The sequence below is a fragment of the Mastigoproctus giganteus genome, chromosome 1 (genome assembly GCF_048544385.1).
Source record: "Mastigoproctus giganteus isolate SK-2022 chromosome 1, ASM4854438v1, whole genome shotgun sequence".
Lineage (NCBI taxonomy): Eukaryota > Metazoa > Arthropoda > Arachnida > Uropygi > Thelyphonidae > Mastigoproctus > Mastigoproctus giganteus.
The window spans coordinates 272,552,533-272,576,347 of NC_143575.1; the positions used below are offsets into that span (position 1 = coordinate 272,552,533).

At 36.8% G+C, this 23,815-nt stretch overlaps 1 protein-coding gene across 3 annotated transcripts in view; it reads left to right on the top strand.

Annotated features, from left to right (window-relative positions):
• Positions 1-23,815, top strand: part of ctrip (E3 ubiquitin-protein ligase ctrip) — an 894,611-nt gene that overhangs the window by 667,038 nt on the left and 203,758 nt on the right. For all 3 annotated transcript variants that reach the window (XM_090377644.1, XM_090377653.1, XM_090377662.1), the window contains one exon: positions 15,218-15,402. In XM_090377644.1, coding sequence (XP_090233770.1) covers positions 15,218-15,402 — 185 coding nt within the window. The remainder of the gene's footprint in view (positions 1-15,217; positions 15,403-23,815) is intronic.

The window sequence follows — 23,815 nt, forward strand, 5'->3', positions numbered from 1 at the left end:
TAGGCAAAAGTAATAAAAATAAATAAATATAAATATGAAGCTATCATTAGAGGCAGCAAATGCACATCCTCCACATGAAGCCTAATTATATCTGATGATTAAAATAAATCTGATATTTAAAATAAAATAAAAAACCTCAGCCAGTAGTACGGCAAAAATGTAGAGCGAAACAAAACGTAAAATAATATAAAATAAACAAACAGGGAAGGAAAAGTAAAGATAAGACAAAAAGTAGTCGATAATCCCCTGTATAATTTAGTCATTAAACCCAATTAATAACAACAATGTGAATTTAAAATAATGCCAATTATAAATAATTTTACCCCCCTCAAAGGTACAAGTTCTAAAAGACGTGAAAATCACCAAAAAGGGGTTATAGAAACTACAAAAAACTAAAATATCAAAATGATAGACTGACCATTATGCCCCATATCGACAGAGGACCACGAGGCCAATAATGGTCATGGAATCGCTGCATTTCAATCGTCATACAAATCATCGCAAAGGCGGAAATATCGAAGAACCAAACCACCCTTCCATTCTCCGATAGATCAACCAATGCAGAGGATTTGCTTGGCGGTGGTCCTTATGCAGCGAGAAATAATCTATAGAACAGACAGCACTCTTGATCAGAGCCACACCACTGACATAATGCAAGCTTAACCAGCTTATATAATAGAAAGAAAAGAATAGATGGCGGCACAGGCTCTGCTTATTTAGCATATCAACCCACTACTACCACTAATTTATATAATGTAATGTAAAAGTTAGGCAAAAGTAATAAAAATAAATAAATATAAATATGAAGCTATCATTAGAGGCAGCAAATGCACATCCTCCACATGAAGCCTAATTATATCTGATGATTAAAATAAATCTGATATTTAAAATAAAATAAAAAACATCAGCCAGTAGTACGGCAAAAATGTAGACCGAAACGAAACGTAAAACAATATAAACTGCAACCCCTTTTTGGTGATATTTCACGTGTTTTGGAACTGGTACCTTTGAGGGGGGGGGGGATACCGCTAAATTATTTATAATTGGCATTATTTTAAATTTACATCGTTGTTATTAATTGGGTTTAATGACTAAATTATACAGGGGATTATCGACTACTTTTTGTCTTATTATCTTTACTTTTCCTTCCCTGTTTGTTTATTTTATATTATTCTTTTCTTTCTATTATATAAGCTGGTTAAGCTTGCATTATGTCAGTGGTGTGGCTCTGATCAAGAGCTGTCTGTTCTATAGATTATTTCTCGCTGCATAAGGACCACCGCCAAGCAAATCCTCTGCATTGGTTGATCTATCGGAGAATGGAAGGGTGGTTTGGTTCTTCGATATTTCCGCCTTTGCGATGATTTGTATGACGATTGAAATGCAGCGATTCCATGACCATTATTGGCCTCGTGGTCCTCTGTCGATATGGGGCATAATGGTCAGTCTATCATTTTGATATTTTAGTTTTTTGTAGTTTCTATAATCCCTTTTTGGTGATATTTCATGTCTTTTGGAACTGGTACCTTTGAGGGGAGGTACCGCTAAATTATTTATAATTGGCATTATTTTAAATTTACATCGTTGTTATTAATTGGGTTTAATGACTAAATTATACAGGGGATTATCGACTACTTTTTGTCTTATCTTTACTTTTCCTTCCCCGTTTGTTTATTTTATATTAGTTTACGTTTTGTTTCGCTCTACATTTTTGCCGTACTACTGGCTGATGTTTTTTATTTTATTTTAAATATCAGATTTATTTTAATCATCAGATATATATATATATGATGATGAAATACAAAAAGCTATTGGAACTTGAATACTGTGTGTGGGTTGAGGAGACAAGATACGTTCTGTGGTTGGACATCACTTTCTGTATATTGTAATTTTCTGGAATTAGATATGTTGGAAGGTTGTTATAGAGAATAGAAGGAACTAAGCAGAGGAAAATTTAGTTTGGAGAACTCTGGATGGATGCTGACTAATTGAAGCACACGTTTGGACTGGTTCAGAAGAGCAGGGTCCATGGAACTGTAAAGTGGAAGGGAACATACTGTTATCAGCAAAACTCTAGATAGGATTTGCAGCCACTGAGGTCAAATTTGTTAATATATAGGAGAACATGAGTGGAAGGAAGAACAAAACCTTGAGGTAATCTGCTATTATTTAACTACTTAGAAAACAGAAACCCACCTAAAGCAGCGGCCGCCTCCGTAGCCAGGTGGGCAGGAGCAGCAGCAGCATGTAGCACACGCTTCTTGATTAGACCGGGGTTGAGCCCGCGACCACCAAATATGGAGGATGCGGAAAGGTCAGGGAATGACCACCGCATATCCCCGGAGTAATATGGCCTTAGCTGCCAATGCTCCAAAACCAAAATAAACAAACAAACAAATCTAAAGCAGCAGGAGAGGAATGGTTGATTATAAAATCTTTGACAAACAATCAAGTTGAGAACAGCTACTTAAGTGTCTCCAACCATTTCCTTTCCATGCAAATTTTCTGCAGGTATGTAGTACAAGCCACAATACTGATGGATTGATACCAGTGTAATCCATTTTAGTAATTGTTAATCAGGTGGAAAGTTGTGTTATTGAAATAGTTGTTGGTTTATGAATTTCTCTATTACTTTGGAAAGAGTTAAAAAAAATCAGTGAGATGAAAATTTCTAGGGAAGAGTTTGTCACTATTTTATGAATTAATAAATTCCAAACACATGGAATGAGTGGATGTAAAAAAAGGTAGCACAAAACAAAGGTTAACTCTGGAGCACAGCTTTTTAAAGATAAGTGGAGATGTGCCATCAGGACTTGATGACTTTTGGCATTGATTTTTCAGCCTTTTTTATAATCTGTTTCTGTTCCTGAAACCAAGAGAGGCATTGAATGGGGTCTGTTTTGTTATGATGAGAGATTTTCCAAGATCATATAGAAAATGTTTCTTCTCTAAATGTCTTCTGCCAGTAGATTTGGTGAAAGAGCAGAAGATGTAACTGGAATTTTAGAAGAAACGTTTCCTACACTAAATTTCTGCATTTAGTTCCTACCTGAGGCTGTTAAACTTTCAAAATTCCTTCAGTATCAAGTTTGGATTTATTATTTGCTTTAAAAATTGTTGTGAGTTTTGGTGTAAGCAAAAATTGACACATGAGATCAGGACACAAACCAGTTACAGTATTCTATATTCTTGTACAGTATTAGCACATCTATCTATCTATATATATATATATATATATAAAACGCTTAGGTATGCTGCCCAAATTTTCCAATTGCTAATTATTGCCAGCACTTCTTCACGCGGTCACCTCACATGATCACCATACCGTGCATTCTTTATTAATTTTTGTACTAAATTTTTTCAACTGAACAACGGCAGCCATGCCTGAAAGCTATCAATGTGTTTATTTTATCTGTCTTCAATTTTAATTAACCGTTCTAAGTTTTAAGAAATGTAAAAATGGCTGAACGGTGAGTAAGAACTTTGAGAAAATGTAGAAGAAATGCTAATGAAACAGAGGAGAGATCTAAGAGACCGAAATGAGACTCGACAACTATGAAGACAGACAGAAAACATTGAAGCAAGAGAAGCAGGATTGGAAATGAGAAGAATAACGAAATGGCGTAGGACTAATCAAATTTCTGAATGATTTTTGGAGTTATTAGAGCAGTGGGAGACAAGTTCACAGAATAGGATAAAGAGATTTTTAACCAAATTAGATCAAAAGGAAAATCTAGATTGGAGTCTCTGACATTTAATGTCTCACAAGTACTATCTTTAAAGTGGAAGGAATCATAGAGCAAATAATTCACACAAGTGAACTGAATGGTGTTTGAGGAAACCAAAAAGTATTACCCATATTCCTGAAAATAGAGCTCCCCTTCCCATTAAAACTATGTTCTTTTAAACCAGAGCAGTCCTACACCTCACCATTATCTCATGAGGCCTGAATCAGGAGTGTATCACCTGGCAAACCACTGAATACTTGAATCACCCACTGCGCAGACCGCAGTTAAATTTTTCTCTAGGGGGTCAGTTCATTTCGTCAAGTGATGCATTACGTTTAGGATCAGCATACCACTTTGCTTACCAAGAGGGCAGAAACATGGAGTTTTTCCTGCACCCGTTGTATAATGGATACAGGAAGGTTAGTGAACCTAGCTTCTGTTGCAGATGAATTGAACAGGAGAAAAAGTCTCTTGTTGGTAAAGAAAAACTGTGTGAATGAATCTGGAAAGCATGAAATTAGTGAGATACAAATTTCAGATTATTTAATAGAAATGGTGTCAGTCCTAATGGCAAATAAGGAGTTGATGGCCTATACCTTGTGATTTTGAGGGAGGTGCAAGAGAGTGCATTGAACCATTAAGATTATAGGGGTCACCGGAGAGATTCCCTTAGATTGGCAAAAGTGCCAACATATTGACAATACATAAAAATTCTAAGAGTGAAATGGGTAGTTACCAGCAGCTAAGTCTGACTTCAGTGGTACAGAAAAATCATGGAGGCATTGATCAACAATAAATGTAAGAAAAAGACTGAATTTGAAAATCAAATTAGATGTTTTAAAGCGAATTGATTCCGGTCAGCGACAAGCGGATGTGTGCCATAATTTAGGACTTGCAAGTTTATATAAAAAAATAAAGAATTAATTCTTTATTTTTTTATAATTGTTCCACTGCAAGCAACTAGGGCTAGGCTGACTATTAGGATTGAAATGGAAAGACGTTAACTAATTTTTTTGAAGATAATACCCAATACAGAATTCAGTTAGTTAATTTTACAAAAAAAAAAAAAAAAAGAGAGAGAGAGAAAGAGATTAGCCAATATGATGATCTGAAGAAAACTCACCTAAAAAAAAAAAAAAAATGTGGAATCATTTAAAACTGGTAAGGGCTGGTTGAATAGATTTAAAATCTAGGGAGAAGCCGCAAGTGCAGATCAAGGAACCGAAACTTTCAAAAAAGAACTTGTTAAAATTATTGAAGAGGGGTCATCATCATCAGCCATTTTCAATCCACTGCAGGATGAAGGCCTCTCCAGCAACTTTCCAGTTCCTTCTGTTTTGAGCACTGGCCATCCATTTACTACTCAAAACCTCATGAATTTCATCTATCCATCTCCGCCTTTGTCTTCCAGGTTTTCTTCTAGCTCCTCTTGGGTACCATTCTGTTATTTTCTTAGTCCATCTGTCATCATGTCTTCGAGCTATGTGTCCTGCCCAAGACCATTTTATTTAGTTCTTTAGTTTTGATAAGAATGTCCTTTACTTGAGTTTGCTGCCTAATCCATGTGTTTCTCTTCTTATCTAACAGTCTGATTCCCAATATAATTTGTTCCATTCTTCGCTGTGTAGTTCTTAGCTTCTCTTCCATTCTTTTGGTGAGTGCCCAAGTTTCACTTCCATAAGTCATGGTGGGGAGTATACATTGATTCATTATTTTATGTTTCAGACAAACTGGGATATTGCTCTTCAGTATGTGACTATATTTCCTGAATGCTATCCATCCAAAATTTATTCTTCTCTTGGCTTCCAGCCATTTATCATTATTACAGCTAATAACTTGTCCCAGATAAGTATATGACTCCACCTTTTCAATTACTGCTCCTTCAATCATTATTTCCCTTTCCGTGGCATACTTGTTCGTCATTACTTTTGTTTTAGCCATATTCATCTTTAGTCCAAAATCCTTACTAACTGTGCATAACTGATTAAGATTTTCCTCTAATTCTTTGGGATCGTGGCTTATGACCACAATGTCATCTGCAAATCGTAAATGGTTTAGGTACTCTCCGTTCACATTGACTCCTTTCTGCAACCAGTCTAATCTTCTGAAAGCTTCCTCAAGGGCAGCAGTAAAAAGCTTTGGAGATATTGTGTCTCCTTGTCGAACTCCTTTCTCGATTTTAAATTTGCTACTGTCTTTGTCTAGTCTAATAAAGGATGTAGCACTCTCATATATTTTCTTCAAAATCATAATATATGGAGTATCTATGCCTTGTCTTTCCAGTGCCCGAAACATTGCCTCCTTATGCTGTATGGAGTCAAATGCCTTTTCATAATCCACAAATGCCAGGCATAATGGTGTTTTGTATTCATTTGCTTTCTCCATTAGCTGTGATATTACGTGAAGGTGATCCATAGTTGAGAATCCTGTCCTAAAGCCAGCTTGCTCTTTCGGTTGATTCTCATCAAGTATTCTTTCTAATCTGTTAGTAATGACCCTTGTGAACAACTTGTAGATGTGGGATAACAAGCTAATTGGTCTATAATTTCCAATTTCTGATTTATCTCCTTTCTTATGCAGCAAAACTATGACTGCATTATTCCACTGCTTAGGCACCACACCTTTTCTAATGCACTTTGTGAAGAGCCTTGCCAGTTTTTGTGTTATGTCTCTTCCTCCCAATTTTAACAACTCTACAGTAACTTCATCTTCCCCCGGGGCTTTCCGATTCTTCATTTTCTTCAATGCATGTTCTACCTCATCAGGAAGAATATCGGGTATGTCGTATGTGTTGCTACTTTGCAATCCATCTTCCCCACTGCTGGTATTATTCCCTCGCTCCTTGTATAATTCTCTATAGTAGTCTTCTGCTATTTGAATTATGCCTTCTCTGCTGTTTATAAGTACACCATTGCTATTCTTCAGTTTCAATATCATTTGTCTTTCTGTATTACTGTTCATGGCTGCTGATTTAAATCCTTTGTTTTCCCTTAATGCTTGTTCTACTTTTCTTGTGTTAAATCTTCTTATGTCCTCTCTGAGTCTCTTTCTAATGGCTTTGCATAACTTAGTATACTCAATTTTCTCCCTGTCAGTGTTTTTCTTGCTCTTCATTTGTCGTCTTTGGTTCATCATGACAAGTGTTTCTTGACTAATTTTTTCTTCTTTGGATTCCTGTTTCCCTATAGGTTTCTTGGGCTTTATCACTTTCAGAAATTTGTAATATTCCTCGTCGATATCTTGGTCCTGAGCAGTCTACAGAAGCTCAAACTTGTTCTTAAGTTCCAGTACATACTGCTTTTTCTCCTCCTCTGTTATTTCAAAGACCTTTGTATTATTTACTCGAGTCAGTTTTTTCCTTTCCTACATCTATATCAAGTGTACATCTTACCATTCTGTGATCACTTCCAACATTTACCTTATTCAGGACGGTAACATCATTCACAATATATCTTCTCTTAGTGAGGATGAAGCCGATTTCATTAGTTGTTAATCCATTTGGACTCTTCCATGTCCACTTTCTGTTCACCCTTTTCTTGAAAAAAGTGTTCATTACTGACAGTCCTTGAGATTCTGCAAATTCCACAAGTCTTTCATCTCTTATTTCTTTCACCAATTCCAAAATTTCCTATAGTTCCTCTTTCTGCGCTGTTTTGCCTTTTTCCAACCTTAGCATTGAAGTCCCCCATAATAATAGTGTAGTGGGTTTTCTGCTCATCTAGAAGACTCAATTTCAGTGTACATTTCTTCAACCTCTTCATCATCATGGCTCGATGTTGGTGCATAAATCATTATAATCTTTAGCTTGTACCTCTTAGAAATCTTGAATATTAGTCTTGACACCCTTGGTGATGTGCTTTTGAATTCCAAAATGTTGTTTTTAAAATCTTTATGGACCAGAAACCCAACTCCACCTTCACTCCTTTCACTGTTTCCATTGGTGTACAGCAGATTTCCACTTGATAAACTTATAAGTGATTCATTTCTTCTTCTTGTTTCAGCCAAACCGATGATATTCCAATTCACATTTTCTAATTCCTTTTCCAGCTCTAATATCCTGTCTTGTGTCCTGAAGAGGGGTATTGTGTGTTATACTTCTCAACAAGTTTATAACATAGATGAAGCAGGACTTTTGTGGAAACGAATGTCTAAAAGAAGTTTCATATTGAAAGAAGGAAAAACATGCCAGGTTTCAAAGCGGTGAAGGATCGGGCGATTTTATTGTTGGGTGGTAACGCTGCGGGGGATTTAAAATTAATACCCCTTTTAGTTTATTTAGAAGAGGACCAACCCAAAATCAACACATTTTTCATGATTAAATTCATCAATTAAATTAAATCAATTAAAATCAATTTAGATAAATTAAATTCATGATTTTAATTGGAATTTTAAGTTTAATTTTGATACATAAGTAGTTACCACATAATTATATACGTATGTAATGCAGAATATTTTATATGTACAAATATCTGAATATTAAATATTTTGACCGACATTTGTACATCTTTTCACTACCGGTTTATTATTGATTAGGAAATATCCTATGGCACCGACCGCTACTTAAAAATGCATATGTTACCTTATGGGAATGCAGCGCTCGCTTAGCGCGGATTCACTTAGTGCTCTGTTTTTCCGGAACGAATTATCAGCGTTAAGCGAGGGTCACATGTATATCATTGACAAGACTCCATGACCTGCCTGTCTGTACTGCTCAGCAAACTTCATATTTGGCTGCACAATTACCCTCAGGTTTTTTCCACTTCCCTGAGTGTAGTACCACCCAGTTGGTATATTATTGCTACCCATGTGCAGTACTTTGCATTTGCCAGTCTTAAACTCCATTTGCCACTTCTCAGCCCATTTTCCCAACTTATCTAGATCCATTTGGAGTAGCATAATGTCATTACTGTCGTTAACAACCCTGCCAACTTTGGTATCATCTGCAAACTTGGACATTAAACCTGATATACCTTCATCAGTATCGTTGATAAATATACAAAACAACAATAGGCCCAACACCGAACCCTGGGGATTACCACTCTCTGTTGTCTCCCACTCAACCATCCCTTTATTCATTGTAGCAGCTTACCCTTGATGCCATACCTCTCCAATTGGTACAGCAGTCTTCCATGTGCAACAGTATTAAAAGCTTTCCTGGAATCCAAGTATATGATATCAAAATTATTTTTGGCATTCAGTTCCTTTGTGACCACATCATAGTAAGCAATCATTTACTGATTTACTGGTCCAGTTTATTTCTATGTGCAGTTCATACTCATCAGAATCATTCAGCTTATAACACACTCACACTTTCATTTGTGCTATCCCACACTAAACTGACTTAGCATTGCAGTGGCCACCCATGCATGTCAACTGGATGCACTTCCTTAAATTTTGTGCTTCTTAATGAAGAGCATAACCCTCCCATCCTGTTTATCCTTTCTGTATACACTTTATTCCCCATATTCAAATTGTGCATCTGTGGTATCTGAATGACACCACGTCTATGATTTGACCAAACTTCAAATTCGTCAGTTTTATCTGCTATGTTCCTAACGTTGGTGTATATGCACCTGTACTTTTTTTTTTTTTTTTTTTTTATGAGAACCCCAAACACGAGAGGTATTAAACCTATAGTACTTACCTATAGTACTTACTCTTAGTTACCCTAACACAGCCCATGTGTTTACTTTTTCCCCGATGATTCACAGCAGGACTTGAAATTCCCAACACCTTGCTTTCCAGGCTGCTGCACTTTCCAAAAATAGTTATTAATTACTAGAATAAATTGTCTATGGATTGCTGAGGCTAGCAGCTTGTGAAAATTCACAGGTCAGGGAATAGACACCTATGTGAGGAGGGAGTCGAATAGGTAGTTTTATTATTATTTTTTTTTTTATTTTTATTTTTTTTTTTATTTATTTATCTTTTATTATTTTTTTTTTTTTTTGCCCTTGCACAGCAGACGTCCACGGTTTCTCTGCACCATATATGTAGTGCTACTATTTGTACCTTGGACACAGAAGACAATCATCCGTTTACAAAGGAACTGGATGCAAAAAAATAATTTTGATATCATATATTTGGATTTCAGGAAAGCTTTTGACACTATTGCACATGGAAGACTACTGTACAAATTGAAGCAGAATTGGTATTAAGGTTAAGTTGCTACAATGAATAAAAGGGTGGTTGAGTGGGAGAAGACAGAGGGTGGTAATCAATGGATGCTGCTCTTCACGGACTAATGTTATTAGTGGAGTTCAGTAGTGTTCAGGACCACTTACCATGTATGAATTAGAAGAATCTTTCAAAAAATCAGCCAATAGTGCACCTGGTCCAGATGGCATGTACTACCTAATGTTAAAGAATCTAAATGAGAGAACCGATTACTCTCCTAAAACTTTTCGACTGAATATTTGTCGCAAATTTCTTTCCCCTATCCTGGCGGCATTCTGTAATTCTACCCATTCCAAAACCAGGAAAAGTCCAGTCAGACCCACATAATTATAGACTGATCTCACTTACTAGCTGCTTAGGTAAGACTCTGGAAAAAATGGTACATAGTCGCCTCACCTGGTATCTGGAAACTCAAACTACTGTAAACAACGATCAGTTTGGATTTCGTAAAAACAGATCTAACTTAGATCTTTTGATAAAGGCTGAGGCAAATGTGCAAAATACATTCATAAAAAATGAACATTTGATTATGGTTAGCTTAGATATAGAGAAAGCCTTTGAAACCACATGGCATCCTTCTTGACCTAAATGCCCTATGACGAAGAGGACATTTACCAGCATTAATTCAGAGCTTTCTCGAATATCGAACTTTCCAGGTCGTTATCTAGGTACACTCTCCAAAATTTCCATACAGGAGGAAGGAGTCCCACAAGGGTCACTCTTTAGTGCCACACTCGTCGCAGTTAGAATACACACTCTCTAACAACAACCATCCCGAATTCAGTAGAAACCTATCTTTATGCCGATGACCTCACTATATCCAGTCACTCACAAAATATGTACTCTATTGAAAGGCAACTCCAACTATCAATAAATAAAATACATGGATGTTACAAATTGGTTACAGACTGTCTCCACAGAAAACTGTTGTTGCTATACACTTCTGCAAGAAGCGAAAACTGCTCCCTGATCCTGAATTGCACCTGGGAAATCATGCTATTCCGGTCAATGACAATATTAGGTTCTTAGGTTTAATACTGGATAAGAAATTAAAATTCCTGAAACACATACAGCATGTACAAACTATTTGTATGAAGAAAATGAATATCCTTAGAGTGCTTTTTGCGATGTCAATGACTATCCTTAGAGTGCTTTCTGCGATGTTTTGAGGAAAGACAGATGTAGGATAGACGTGCGGAAATTTGCCTTTAGCCAGCGGGTGGTTGGTTGGTGGAACAGACTTCCATCCCTTGTCGTGAAGTTGATAGCCTAAATAAGTTTAAGGCTCAGCTGGACAGGTATTTCGAACGAACAGAGGGGTGAAGTGGAGGTGGTTATTTTTTATTTATTTTATTTTATTTATTTATTTATTTAATTTTTTTTTTTTTTTGGCTGATGCTGTATAAGCTTGCTGTCTTGCATCAAATGCCTCTACTAATGCTAATGCTGATGTCATGGGGAGCTGACCGACACTACCTTCTTCACTTGTATAAAACTATAATCCTATTCAGACTAGTCTATGGTGCAGTTAATTAATCTAATAACAGAGCATAACACAGAGGTAAGGTTCTGCTGGATTCCTGACCATGCTGGGATCCGGGGAAATGAGAAAGCAGATCAAGCAGCAAAAAATCCAGTCAACCCCGTGTCTTCACTTGCCTCGATTCCTTACATGGACTGCAAACTCATCATAAAACAGTTATGTTTTGACCAATGGGCATCAGTATGGCAGCAACAGACCCATAATAAACTTTTCCAAATAAAGGAAAGGCCACAATACTGGAAATCTAGTTCACAGTTAAACAGACGAGAAGAGATTGTCCTTGCAAGGACATGCATTGGGCATTCCCCTCTCATCCACTTCCACTTGTTGACAGGTGATGAACCTCCACACTGTCGTCATTGTTCTGCCCCACTTACAGTGAAACACATTCTCCTCGAGTTTCCCTACAATCATGCTGGTCGATTAACAAATTTTAAATCAGTTTTAATCCAAAACAATTCATTAGAGATGAACCATGTTCTCAGCGATGACGCAAATTTATCCGATTTATTTAATTTTTTAAAACAAATTCATTTATATGAACATATCTGACATATGACTGGAAAAAAATCATTGGCAGAATTACTGTGACAGGCATAATTTGGCCTTAGTTGCCCTTGTGCCAATAAACTTCCATTTAAACCACCCAACCAACCGTATGGTACATTGTTGGGCCCACTGTTGTTTTGTATATTTATCTGTGATATTGATGAAGGTATATCAGGCTTAGTGTCGAAGTTTGCAGATGATACAAAGATTGGCAGGGTTGTTAATGACAATAATGGCAGTGTGCTACTGCAACAGGATCTAGAAAATTTGGGCAGATGGGCTGAGAAGTGGCAACTGAAGTTTAACATTAACAAATGCAAAGTATTGCATATAGGTAGAAGTAACCCAAGAGGAATGTACCAACTGTGTGGTACTACACTTAGGGTGGTAGAAAATGAAAAAGACCTGGGAGTAATTGTGCAGTCATATATGAGTTTTCTGAGCAATGCAGATAGGCTGAAAGGGCAGGTCATGGGGTTTTGTCAATTATATACATACAAGAATTTTGCTACCAGGGAAAAGGGTGTGATTATCCCTTTGTATAAGGCAATGGTCAGGCTATGCCGTGAGTACTGTGTACAGGTCTGGAGGCCTCATTTTAGGAAGGATGTAGATTTGCTTGAATGTGTACAGAGAAGGGCAACAAGATTGGTGAGGGAAATGAACGGATCCTCTTACCAAGAGAGGCTGAAGTTCTGCAAATTCCAGTGGCTGGAGACTAGGCACCTGCGAGGTGTATGTTGAGGTGAATGGGTTGAGCATGCTAAATTCTGATGGGATTCTTCCACTTGGTCAGATTACAAACCTAAGGGGGCATAAATTCAAATTTTGGAAAGACAGTTGTAGAATAGATGTGCAAAAATTTACCTTTAGTAGGTGGTTAATTGCTGGAACAACCTTCCATCTGCCATTGTGGAAGTTGATTGCTTAAATAAATTCAAGGAGGAACTGGACGAACATTTAGAGGGAATGGTTGTATGATTTTTTTTTTTTTTTTGGCTGATGCTACATAAGCTAATACGCATGCTTTCTTGCATCACATGCCTCTATTATTATTACTATCTTTGTGTTGTAGCTTATGTAGATCAACTGAGCATAATTTCAACTTTGTTGTATTTCTGTGTTGTTAAGTTGTTTCCAGCCAATTTACTACTGAAATAGGCAACAGTTATTGAGAAAATGAAACCATCCAGTACCTGCTTACGCCATGAACAGGCAGGCCACAATTATTAAACAGGTACTAATCTACTCCCAGTGAGTATTGAAGCAAACATAAGGAATCAAGAAAATGTTGCCAACAAAATCAAAAAAAATAAATGTATATATATACAGGGTGTTTCAGTTAAACGTTTCAGAACTTCTAAGAGGGGTAGGGTACATCCTGACAACTCGAAATCATATAGCAATGTGGGGTCGGAAATGCTTTCCTGAAGCGGTGTTGTACACAGAAGCACCATAAAGAAAAGAGACCGTAAGTGAGAAATCGTTTTAATAATACATGAAAAGAAGCAAAAGGTACATGGATTAAAGTAAGTGTTCGAAGTTTCTTCCACGAGCTACAATGCACGCCTCACATCTCCGACGCACGGACATCCGAACATTCTGGAATACTCCAGGCAGCGTGTTCAGACACAGCAACCGGAGGATTATGCACCTCGTATTGCTTTCGCACAGTGGTACCTTGGAAAATGTGCTACAAATCCCCTTTTTCCTGCTGAAGTGTTGTTTTCCGATGAGGCATCCTTCACAAGGGAAGGAATTTTCAACACACATAACGACCATAACTGGGCGGTCGAGAACCCGCATGCAATACGACGTCGTGCAGCACAGATTCGATTTTCGGTCAATGTATGGGCCGGTATTATGGGAGATCACCTCATCGGACCTTACCTGTTACTGTGTCGTCTAACCGGACCTATCTACTTGATCTTTCTGCAGCAAGTATTGCCACAACCTTTGAGAGATGAACAGATTTCTGCATCAACGCAACAGACAATGTGGTTCCAACACGATGGAGCCCCTGCCCATTATAGCGGAGATGCTCGTAACTACCTGGATGTCACATTTGGTCAACAGTGGATCGGACGTGGTGGTCCCGTGCGTTGGCCTGCTCGGTCACCCGACCTATCATGTCTTGATTTTTATTTCTGGGGTCATATGAAATCGCTAGTTTATGACACCCCTGTTGACAATGCTGAGGAGCTGGTTGCAAGAATCACAGTAGCTGCCGAAGAAATTCGAAATTCGCCTGGAGTATTCCAGAATGTTCGGATGTCCATGCGTCGGAGATGTGAGGCGTGCATTGTAGCCCGTGGAAGAAACTTCGCACACTTACTTTAATCCATGTACCTTTTGCTTCTTTTCATGTATTATTAAAACGATTTCTCACTTACGGTCTCTTTTCTTTATGGTGCTTCTGTGTACAACACCGCTTCAGGAAAGCATTTCCGACCCCACATTGCTATATGATTTCGAGTTGTCAGGATGTACCCTGCCCCTCTTAGAAGTTCTGAAACGTTTAACTGAAACACCCTGTATACATTTTTTTATTAATTAATTAATAAAAAAATATATTTCACAGTATAAAGTTCATGTGCTGGCAAAAGACAAGTTCAGAAAAAGTTTATAAGTAGGTGTAGAAACATTGTTAAGCATCAATTTCCTGATTTTTAAAGGTGCATTTAAAAAACATGTAGAGCTTGAAGGGTTTCTTGATTTAAGAGTAGACACTTTTTACAATCAGGAGAAATATAATATTGACATATATAAGGGTTATCAGAGATCAGCATAGAACAGGCAACTGTTTAAAACAAGCAAATAATCTTCAGATTCTTCACAACAGCATTATGGTGAGTAGGATAGGTTGAATTGGTATAGCTTGAAGTTAAATGACCCATGGCTGGTTAACATAATGAAGAGACAACTGTTCAGCTAGGAATACCTAGTAGATTGACCTTGGAATACATGTCAGGCTGTAAAAATGAACTCATATACAGCCATTCATGGCCATTCCAGCATCATTATAACATCTCACAAAGCATTTTAAGTGGAACTTGTAACAATAATTAGGTAAGAATAAATAAGGTAAGAATTAAACTTACAAAATATTACTGAAATGCCTGTTCAGTTGTGGCTCTGTACTCCTATCTCAGTCATTTGCTGTAATCTGAGCTGATAATAGTAGTGGTTGTGATATTTAATTTGTTTTTGTGTGCTGTAGGTATAGACCAGTGCCAAATGAAGAATCAGAATCCACTCAGAGTTGTCGAAGCAGTAGCAGTAATAGCAGCAATAGTGCTTTCTCACGAAATCAAGCCTCTGGTTCGGGCTATTCTAGTCGTCGAAATAAAGGTTCATCAGGAGGAAGGACATCACCAAAAAAGAAAGGGGATGAACTGTGGAATGGTAAGTGTATTTGCTTTAGTAAATTCGCTATCATTTTAGGTCCGGGTCACCAAATAGATTGCAAGTTCCTAAACATTGATTATCCAACATGCTCAAACATTGAGGATCGCCAGTTTTTTTTTTTTCTTTTTTTTTTTTTTTTTTCAGCATCATCACAACTTAATCCATTCTGCACAGTGGTTGTTTCAGCTGATGAATTAATACAGTTTATAGCTTTAGCAGACTGTGTCTATATTCTGGAATTTTTGGGGGAGGGGAACAAGTATTGTAGTGGGGTTAATAGTTGGCTGCTCCATTATCATATATGTACACAGAAAAGATCATAAATATCACAAAGGCTTCCTGCCTTTTTCTTTTGCTAATGTAGCCATTATATATAAGATAACAACAGAACAGGATACATTTTCGAAAAAACATGCTCAGTGTTGGAAATATTGGCACAAGAAGAAATATGCAGAGAATGGCAATATTTTCAAAAAACAGGATAAACAAAAGATGAAAGGTAAACAGCAGCCCTCTCATTTAGAGACCTTGCCAAAACAAAATGCCTTTTTTCTGCAAGAAAAGTTGAGCTTATGTTGATATTGAAGGATCTTTTTTCCTCAGTATGATCCAGTTCATCTAAAGATAAAACTGCACTACAGATAACACAATCATTTCCATTTGTGAAAAAGTAGCCATACTTGTCAGCTCACATATTGTCTCCAAAATCTCTGCCAGTATATACCTTGAAGCTGTGGTATCCTGAATAACTACAAACTTTGCAGTAACAGTAGTAATTATTTATCATATGGTTGCACAGTTGAATATGATCAGTAGAAGACCTCATACCATGGCTACACCAATCTAGAATGCCTTTCTAGAAGACTTTAAATGGCCATCATCCATTGTGGAGAGATCCATACCTTGATAAAGGACAGATGATAGGAAAAACTGATAGAAAAACAATCTTATGCTGCCTAATGGTGGAGTGCAGATATATATATCTACCTACTTATTAGGTCAAGTTCTAATTTCAATCTCACCTCCTGCTCTGTCTTCATCCACACTTTTATGTCACTGGCCAGTACATAATAATCCATTGAACAGCATCCACTATCCTATAATCTGTCACACAAACATCCCATCTTTCCATAACAAAATTATCAAATAGGATATCCAAGATGCAAATTGAGAAAAATATCAAAATCTGAATAAATACATACTGTCACAATTCATAGTGGATCATGGCACCCCATCAGTTACTACACATACTTAATCACATCCAGATCTCTGTGAAACGGATGAATAAATAAAAAGGTAAATGAAACAGTTTCAGAAATGTCCCCACTGCAATGAATCTCATAAAATTGAGATTCACCCTAGTGGGAAGTCACCAAGTCAAGCAGATAAGTAAAAGAGAGGTATAAATGCATATGCTTTCCAAATTCACAAGAACCACAATATCTCAAACACAAAATCTCTTTGTAATGGGTTATTATAAGAGAAAATGCAATGCTAACATTTGACCTGATCTTTCTATATGTCATGTGAAGGTTCAGGATATCACAGAAATCTTAAGAGAATCCTTGGCAGCTTCATATGTAGCCATGTTCCAAAACCAGAAAAAACTGAAAAATCTCTCCTACACTTTGATACTGCAATAGTAATTCCTACAACCTGCTCTTTACCTTAGCTGAGTGCAGCAAGCCCTGGTGATATTTTTTTTTATCGATATCATGTAATTAGAATATTTTTAGCCTGCTGGTAATCTGCACAGGCATTAGTGTACTAAAACCAGACAAACTTCTAAAATTTGCCTACTGAACCCCCCCCCCCACGCTTTTGAAATACTACAATGGAACATGACTGGGCCATATATATATATATGTACACACTACCTTCGATATGTGTTCACTTCCCCTTTGAAGATGGTATAAGCGAAAAGACCAATCAAGCTTTGGGTATTTATCTCTCTTTATACCTCCAATTATTTGCCATGCATGGATTTAGGGAAAAAGCTTGCTTTCATTCCTTTGTCCTGTTATAAGGTTCATCTATCTTTAGGCAGGTCTTTCAATACTATTCCCATCTATTTTAATTATACCTTACCTGGATGTAGTTATTTCTGAAAAATTTGAAAAAATCTCAGGGAAGCCAATTCGTGGCTTAAAATTTATAAAATATAATATTTTTATAATATAGGCAGTTCCCACTTTACGAGTTCCCAGGTTTAAGAGTTTTTTTTTTTTTTTTTCCCCAAGTATCAACAAAATCGAATATATGAACATTAATTGCAAAAAATGAATGTTAAATATTAATAAATACTGCATTTCAAATCACACGTGTAGCTATACAATACAGCGCACCCTGCTTTACGATATTATTCCGTTCCAGAGACACCATCATATTGTGACAATGCTGTAATGTGAACTCAATAACACATGGTTTTTTAGTTATTCATTCCAAGACCTCGGAAGTTGAAATTTTCGCTATATAACTAAGCTTATTTATCTCTTATTTAGCGCTATATTTATCTCTCCCAAAATCATATTTATAATGTAAATTATATTAGTTACCAATTCAAATCAATTAAAACACACTACACTTTAATTGTTATCATATGCTCCATTATAAGAATAAATTTTGAATGCCTCTGTGATATTTTTCTAAAGCACATTTCTGGAGGTCACGACCATAAAACAATTTGCACTTTCAGGTTTATTGGGCTTTCCTATTAGTGCAATCAATTATAAACGTGTAGGAAACCCTATGTTATTGCATTTGCAAAAATACTGATAGCTGGAATTGTGTGGGTTTTTACATTATGGTGAAATGTGTTTCCCCTTCACTGCAATCTTCAGTCACATAAAAAACAAATAAATTTTCAGAATATGCTCTTCATTTTTTTTTTTTTTTTTTTAAAGCTTTGTAAACTTGTTACTCTGTGCGAATTGTGTTAGTTAGTTGCTATTTGTGCGTGCCCTTAAAAAATGCATATGCATGCTATCGTGAAATTTATAAAGAAAAGAGAAGAGATTATCTTGGGAACAAATGCCTCTTGAAGCATTTCTGAAGAAGACGACTCCTTGTGCAACAAACCAACAACGAGTGACGACCCAACGATGAGTGATCAACAAGTGTGTATTTAGTCGATGATAATGAAGAATAAACGTTCTGTAACATTTGTAAGTCATGAATAATTTCTTTAAATTATAATTTACTTGATTTTACAGGCTATATTTTCATTTCTTTGGATAAATCAATTATTGTTTAAAGATAAACTAATTAGCTAACTAATTTCATTATTGAGAACATAACCAGTGTTTTTAACATTTGGCTATGGTTAATAAATTCCCGCTTTACGAGCGCGTGGTAGGAATGAATTAACTCGTAAAGTCGGAAACTACCTGTATTTTTTAATATCCTGTATATTTTATTTAAAATTTAATTCAAAATGAGGACACAGATCCTCTACAAGAGAAAATCACAATAACTTAGCATTTGTCCAATTTTACAAATATTAGTGGGTCTCAGTTAAACAAGTTGTCTGTCCAACATGTCATAGTATCAAGTTTCAAGATAATAGGATTCCCATAGTGTTTTTTTTATATGATGTCATTAAATTCAACAGGTGAATAGATGTAGATTTTGCCTTAAAATTGTTGCAAACGTGTAACAGTAGGCCATCTGTTAATACCATAATGTATAGTATTCAATCTGCTTCTAACAAACTGATTTCATTACAGTTAAGATCTTTTTAGGTAATTATAGGCCAATATCTGTATGTTATAAATGGGTAATATACAGATATTGGCTTATTAATAATCAGAAAAATTTTTTTTTATTTATAACTTTAGATTTTGGATTTGGATTTTTTTGGAATGACTAAGTTTGCACAACCCAGAACTTAGAACTTTTACAATATAAATTCATTAGAGAATTGAGGACTAAAAAAGAGATAACTTCAAAACAGAAATTAAGAACAGAATCATATCCTACAGCCAAAGTATCTGCAACCTCAGACAATTTGACTGACCTATCAATTAAATACAGTTCTAACAACTCTTCAAATTGAAAAAAACTACACTTTTAAAACCCTGGATATGACCAATCTTAAAAGAGCACATTCATTAGGGCTGATTCAAGAAAGCAAGCTTATGCAGCATCAGCCAGGGAAAAAAAAAACTTCCCATTTAAACTATTCATTCACTCTATTCAAAAGTTTGTCCAGTTCTTCCTTGAATTTATTTAAGCTGTCTAGTTCCACAATGACAGATGGAAGTTTGTTCCAGCAAATCAACCACTTGCTGGTTAAAGCAAATTTCCGCACATCGGTTCTGAAACTGTCTTACATGAAAAAAATTCTCTTTCTTGATGCTGAACAAATTTCCCAGTAGATGATATTTTAAGTTCAATGAATCTTAAACCCACATAAGAAAAGAGACTTTGGGTACTAGAAGGTGGGAACTTACTGTATACTCTAAACAACTTCTGCTTCTTGAAAAATTGCATCCATTCCAGAGGTCACCATTGTTTTGAAGGTTTTCAACATGTTACTGGCAGTGAATGCTCAGCATTATATCAGTCAATTGCCTGCATTATACGCTGAGTGTACAGAAATCATGGAATAACTACATAGTAACAGGAAGGCCCATTTTGCCTGGTTAAGGCAGTCACACGGTGTGGCATTGAGCCCATTAGTTCACGAAAATGTTCCACAAGTGTTTCCATCCATCCATGCTTGCTGCACCACTGTCCATAATTCCATCGCATTCCTGGGTGGGGGATCCAAAGTTCAAACAGACCTTTCAACAGCATCTCAAAGATGCACCACAGGGTTCATGTCCGGTGAACGGGGTGGCCATTTCACGCTGGTAAAATCTGCAGAATGCTCTTTGAACCATGTTCTAGTTACCACGGCTCTGTGGGGAGGTGCATTGTCCTGCTGGAAGGGTGCATGACCATGAAAGGATGCAGATGGTCTGCAAGGATGGACACGCAACCTCGACTTTTCGAAGATGAATCTAGACTTACCAGAGGTCCCAACATGTGCCAGTTGAGCACATCCCAGACCATTACCGACTGTCCACCTTCCTTAACAGTTCCTTGTTGACATGACTGGTGCATAGCTTTGTGCAGTTTCCACCAGATATGCACCTTCCCATCTGCTCGAAATAACTGTAAACGGGACTCATCAAACCAGGAGACCCATATCCAAGGTCCAGTGCCAGTGCTCTTTTGCCCAGTGGATGCGTAGAGTTCTTTGTCATGGTGTTAGCAATGAGATTTGGTAGGTAGGTGGCTCCCATAAACTGTTGCGATTAATGATCACCTGATGCGATTAATGATCACCTGATGGGTCCTGTCTTGGTGGAGATGTTTCTGGTGCCTCCTTCGTTGGTGGCGATTTGTGCCACTGTTGCTCTCCGGTTGGCTGAAACGATGCGAGACAGACGTGCCGACGGACTAGCCAGGTGGGTAAAGTGCTTGCCTGGCAACTCAAAGGTCGTGGGTTCGAATCCTGCCTCGGGCTTGGATCAAAGTACTGCAAAAAACCTTGGGAGGTGCATTATGGCCACAGAAGCCGATGCGCCAACAACTACCAAAAAAAAAAAAGAGAGAGAGACAGACGTCGATGGCCACATTCATCCACCACCTCTCTCCACCCACAGTGCTGTCCACGATGAGATGTTATCTTGAAAATGCCCTATTCCTGATACACTCTTGATACTGTTGAACAGGGATAATGCAATTTCTGTACCACCACTGCAATAGAGTAACCCATGCGTCAGGCTGTTGTTGCTTGGGTTTTATTGGCGCATTAGCGACTAAGGCTATAATGCGCCACAACCAGGTGATATATAAAAATTTTTGCCATGCGTCAGGCACCCACTATCATCCCTCTTTCAAAGTTGGTTAACCCACGACATTTATCCATATTGACATTGGATTACCGTCTACGTGAATGCAGCGTACCTATATACCTGCCAAGAGGTGGGTTTATCCACTAGCGAGAGAGAGGTGACAGCGTCGTGTTGCCCAGTAACCAGGTATTCCATGAATTCTGTCCTTTCAGTGTATATCAAAAGACTGTTCAAGACAGTACCAAGAGTATGAATCAAATAAAATAACATCTGAATCCCACTTAATATTTTTGAACAAAAGCCTTTTTTTTAAAAACGATAATCTTCTCTTTTTTCAAACAAGGTGGAATTAATGTAGTCTCACAGACAGTAAAATAAATAGCTGAATAATCAAAATAGCTTGCCAGCAATATGCGAATTGATTTACAACAACTTGAAAAAGCTCAGTTGAAAATGACATTTTATCTAGTAGGTGGAGAAGATATGTTTACGAAACAAAATGCAAATGATTAATCCACAAAAAGATTCTAATGATTGGGAGAAGCAACTGTGAAATTGAAATCCCAACAACTGTTATCTTATGGGATTTGTTATTACATGCCATCCTGAGAAAAATGCAAAACACAAACAGTATTTTAAAAAATTAACATGTGAACAAATAAAGCCAAAGCCTCCAATCTTGGTCAAGTATTTTTTCACACTAGAAATGAAGAATAAATAGGAAAGGGAGAAAAACTTTACCACTTAGTTTCAGTATGTTGAAAGAAGTATACCTAAATACAGAACTTGCAGAGGAAAGATCATACTCATCAGTTCACTAAGTTGCAATCATATAAAGTTGTTTAGGCAATAAATCAGTGATGGAAGTTTATTTTTCACACTGTGTAATTTGAGCAAACAACCAGAAATCAATCTTCTTACAGCACTTTACCACACCTAATAGAAAATGCACAATGATTGCCTACATGTAAATTCTCTTTTCTCTCATCTCCATCACATAAAATTTGATGCCTCTTAGGGAATTTTGTAACCACTGGATATAAAAATGGTGGGTATGAAAATCATACTACAGAAGATACTATGAGATACTATATAGCATTCCTATAATAGTGACCAGTGTTCAGTATAACGCTTTAGACATGCAGAGAAAACAACAAATTAGTTTAAAACAATTGAAGAAAGCAACCTTATACACAAATAAATAAATAAAAAAAACACTTCTATATTCCATTACCTCTGTAGTTTGTGTAGATATTTAGATTTATTCAAACACCCACTTCCACAACACCAGACAGAAGTTTGTTTCAGCAATCAATTCCTTGCTAGCTGAAGGCAAATTTCCACATGTCTGTCCTGCAACCATCCTTCCCTAAATTTGAATTCGTGCCTCCTCTCCCCTAAGTATAATTTGAGCAAGAGAAATGACATCAACAACATTGAGCTTTCTTAATCCATTCAATGGATTAAGGTGTATAAGGCCTTGAATGGGTTGAGCACGCTGAATTCTGATGGGATCCTTCCACTTGTTCAGATTACGAACCTAAGGGGCCATAAATTCAAATTAAGAAAGGAAAGATGTAGAATAGATGTGCGGAAATTTGCCTTTAGTCAGCGGGTGGTTAATTTCTGTAACAAACTTCCATCTGTCGTTGTGGAAGTTGATAGGTTGAATAAAGGTAAGGATGAACTGGACAGGCATTTAGAGGGAATGGTGTGTTTTTTTTTTTTTTTTTTTGGCTGATGCTGCATAAACTCATACACTTGCTTTCTTGCATCACATGCCACCACCACCACTAGATATATATAGAGAGAGAGAGAGAGAGAGAGAGAATTGGATCTAACAGGCAGAAAATTGAGTAGGGGTGCCGTAAAATAAAATAAATTACTTAGTGGTGCCGTTATTAAAAAAAGGTCGAAAACCACTGCATTAAGGCAGTCACAATATGAGATGTAAAAAATGATGCCATTTCACCTACTTCGGTGGTTTACTACGAACTAAAATGATGATTGGCAATAACTTTGCCAATTGATTGATTACCAAATTATATTGTTTAATATTAAAAATAAAGAATTTCTATATTTAAGTGGGAAAACATTATTATAATAATACACTGTGTATTCTTTATCACAAACTTTTTATGCGGGGAAAATAATACATTACAACATATAGAGGTGAAATTGGGACTTAAGAAACCAAGCCTAGTACAGGGGAAAACTTCTTATGCGGGAATTTCTTATCTGGGTTCTACTGTATATGATATCAAAATTATTTTTTGTATCCAGTTTCTTTGTGACCAGATTGTAGTATCCAATCAAATTGGTTGAAAAGATTTCCCCTTAATTGTATTGATGATCCTGCATTACTTCTTTTACCAGTGACTCCATTATTTTCCCTGCAACAGAAGTTAAACTAACAGATCTGTTAGTTTAACTTCTGTAACGAACAAAACTTCTGAGGATGAGGTTGCCGGTGCGGACGTGCCTTTCTGCTGCTCTCGGAACAGAGAAGTTTTTTATGATTTATTTTCTGCTTTATTAGTTTAAATTGACATATTAACTTATTTTCT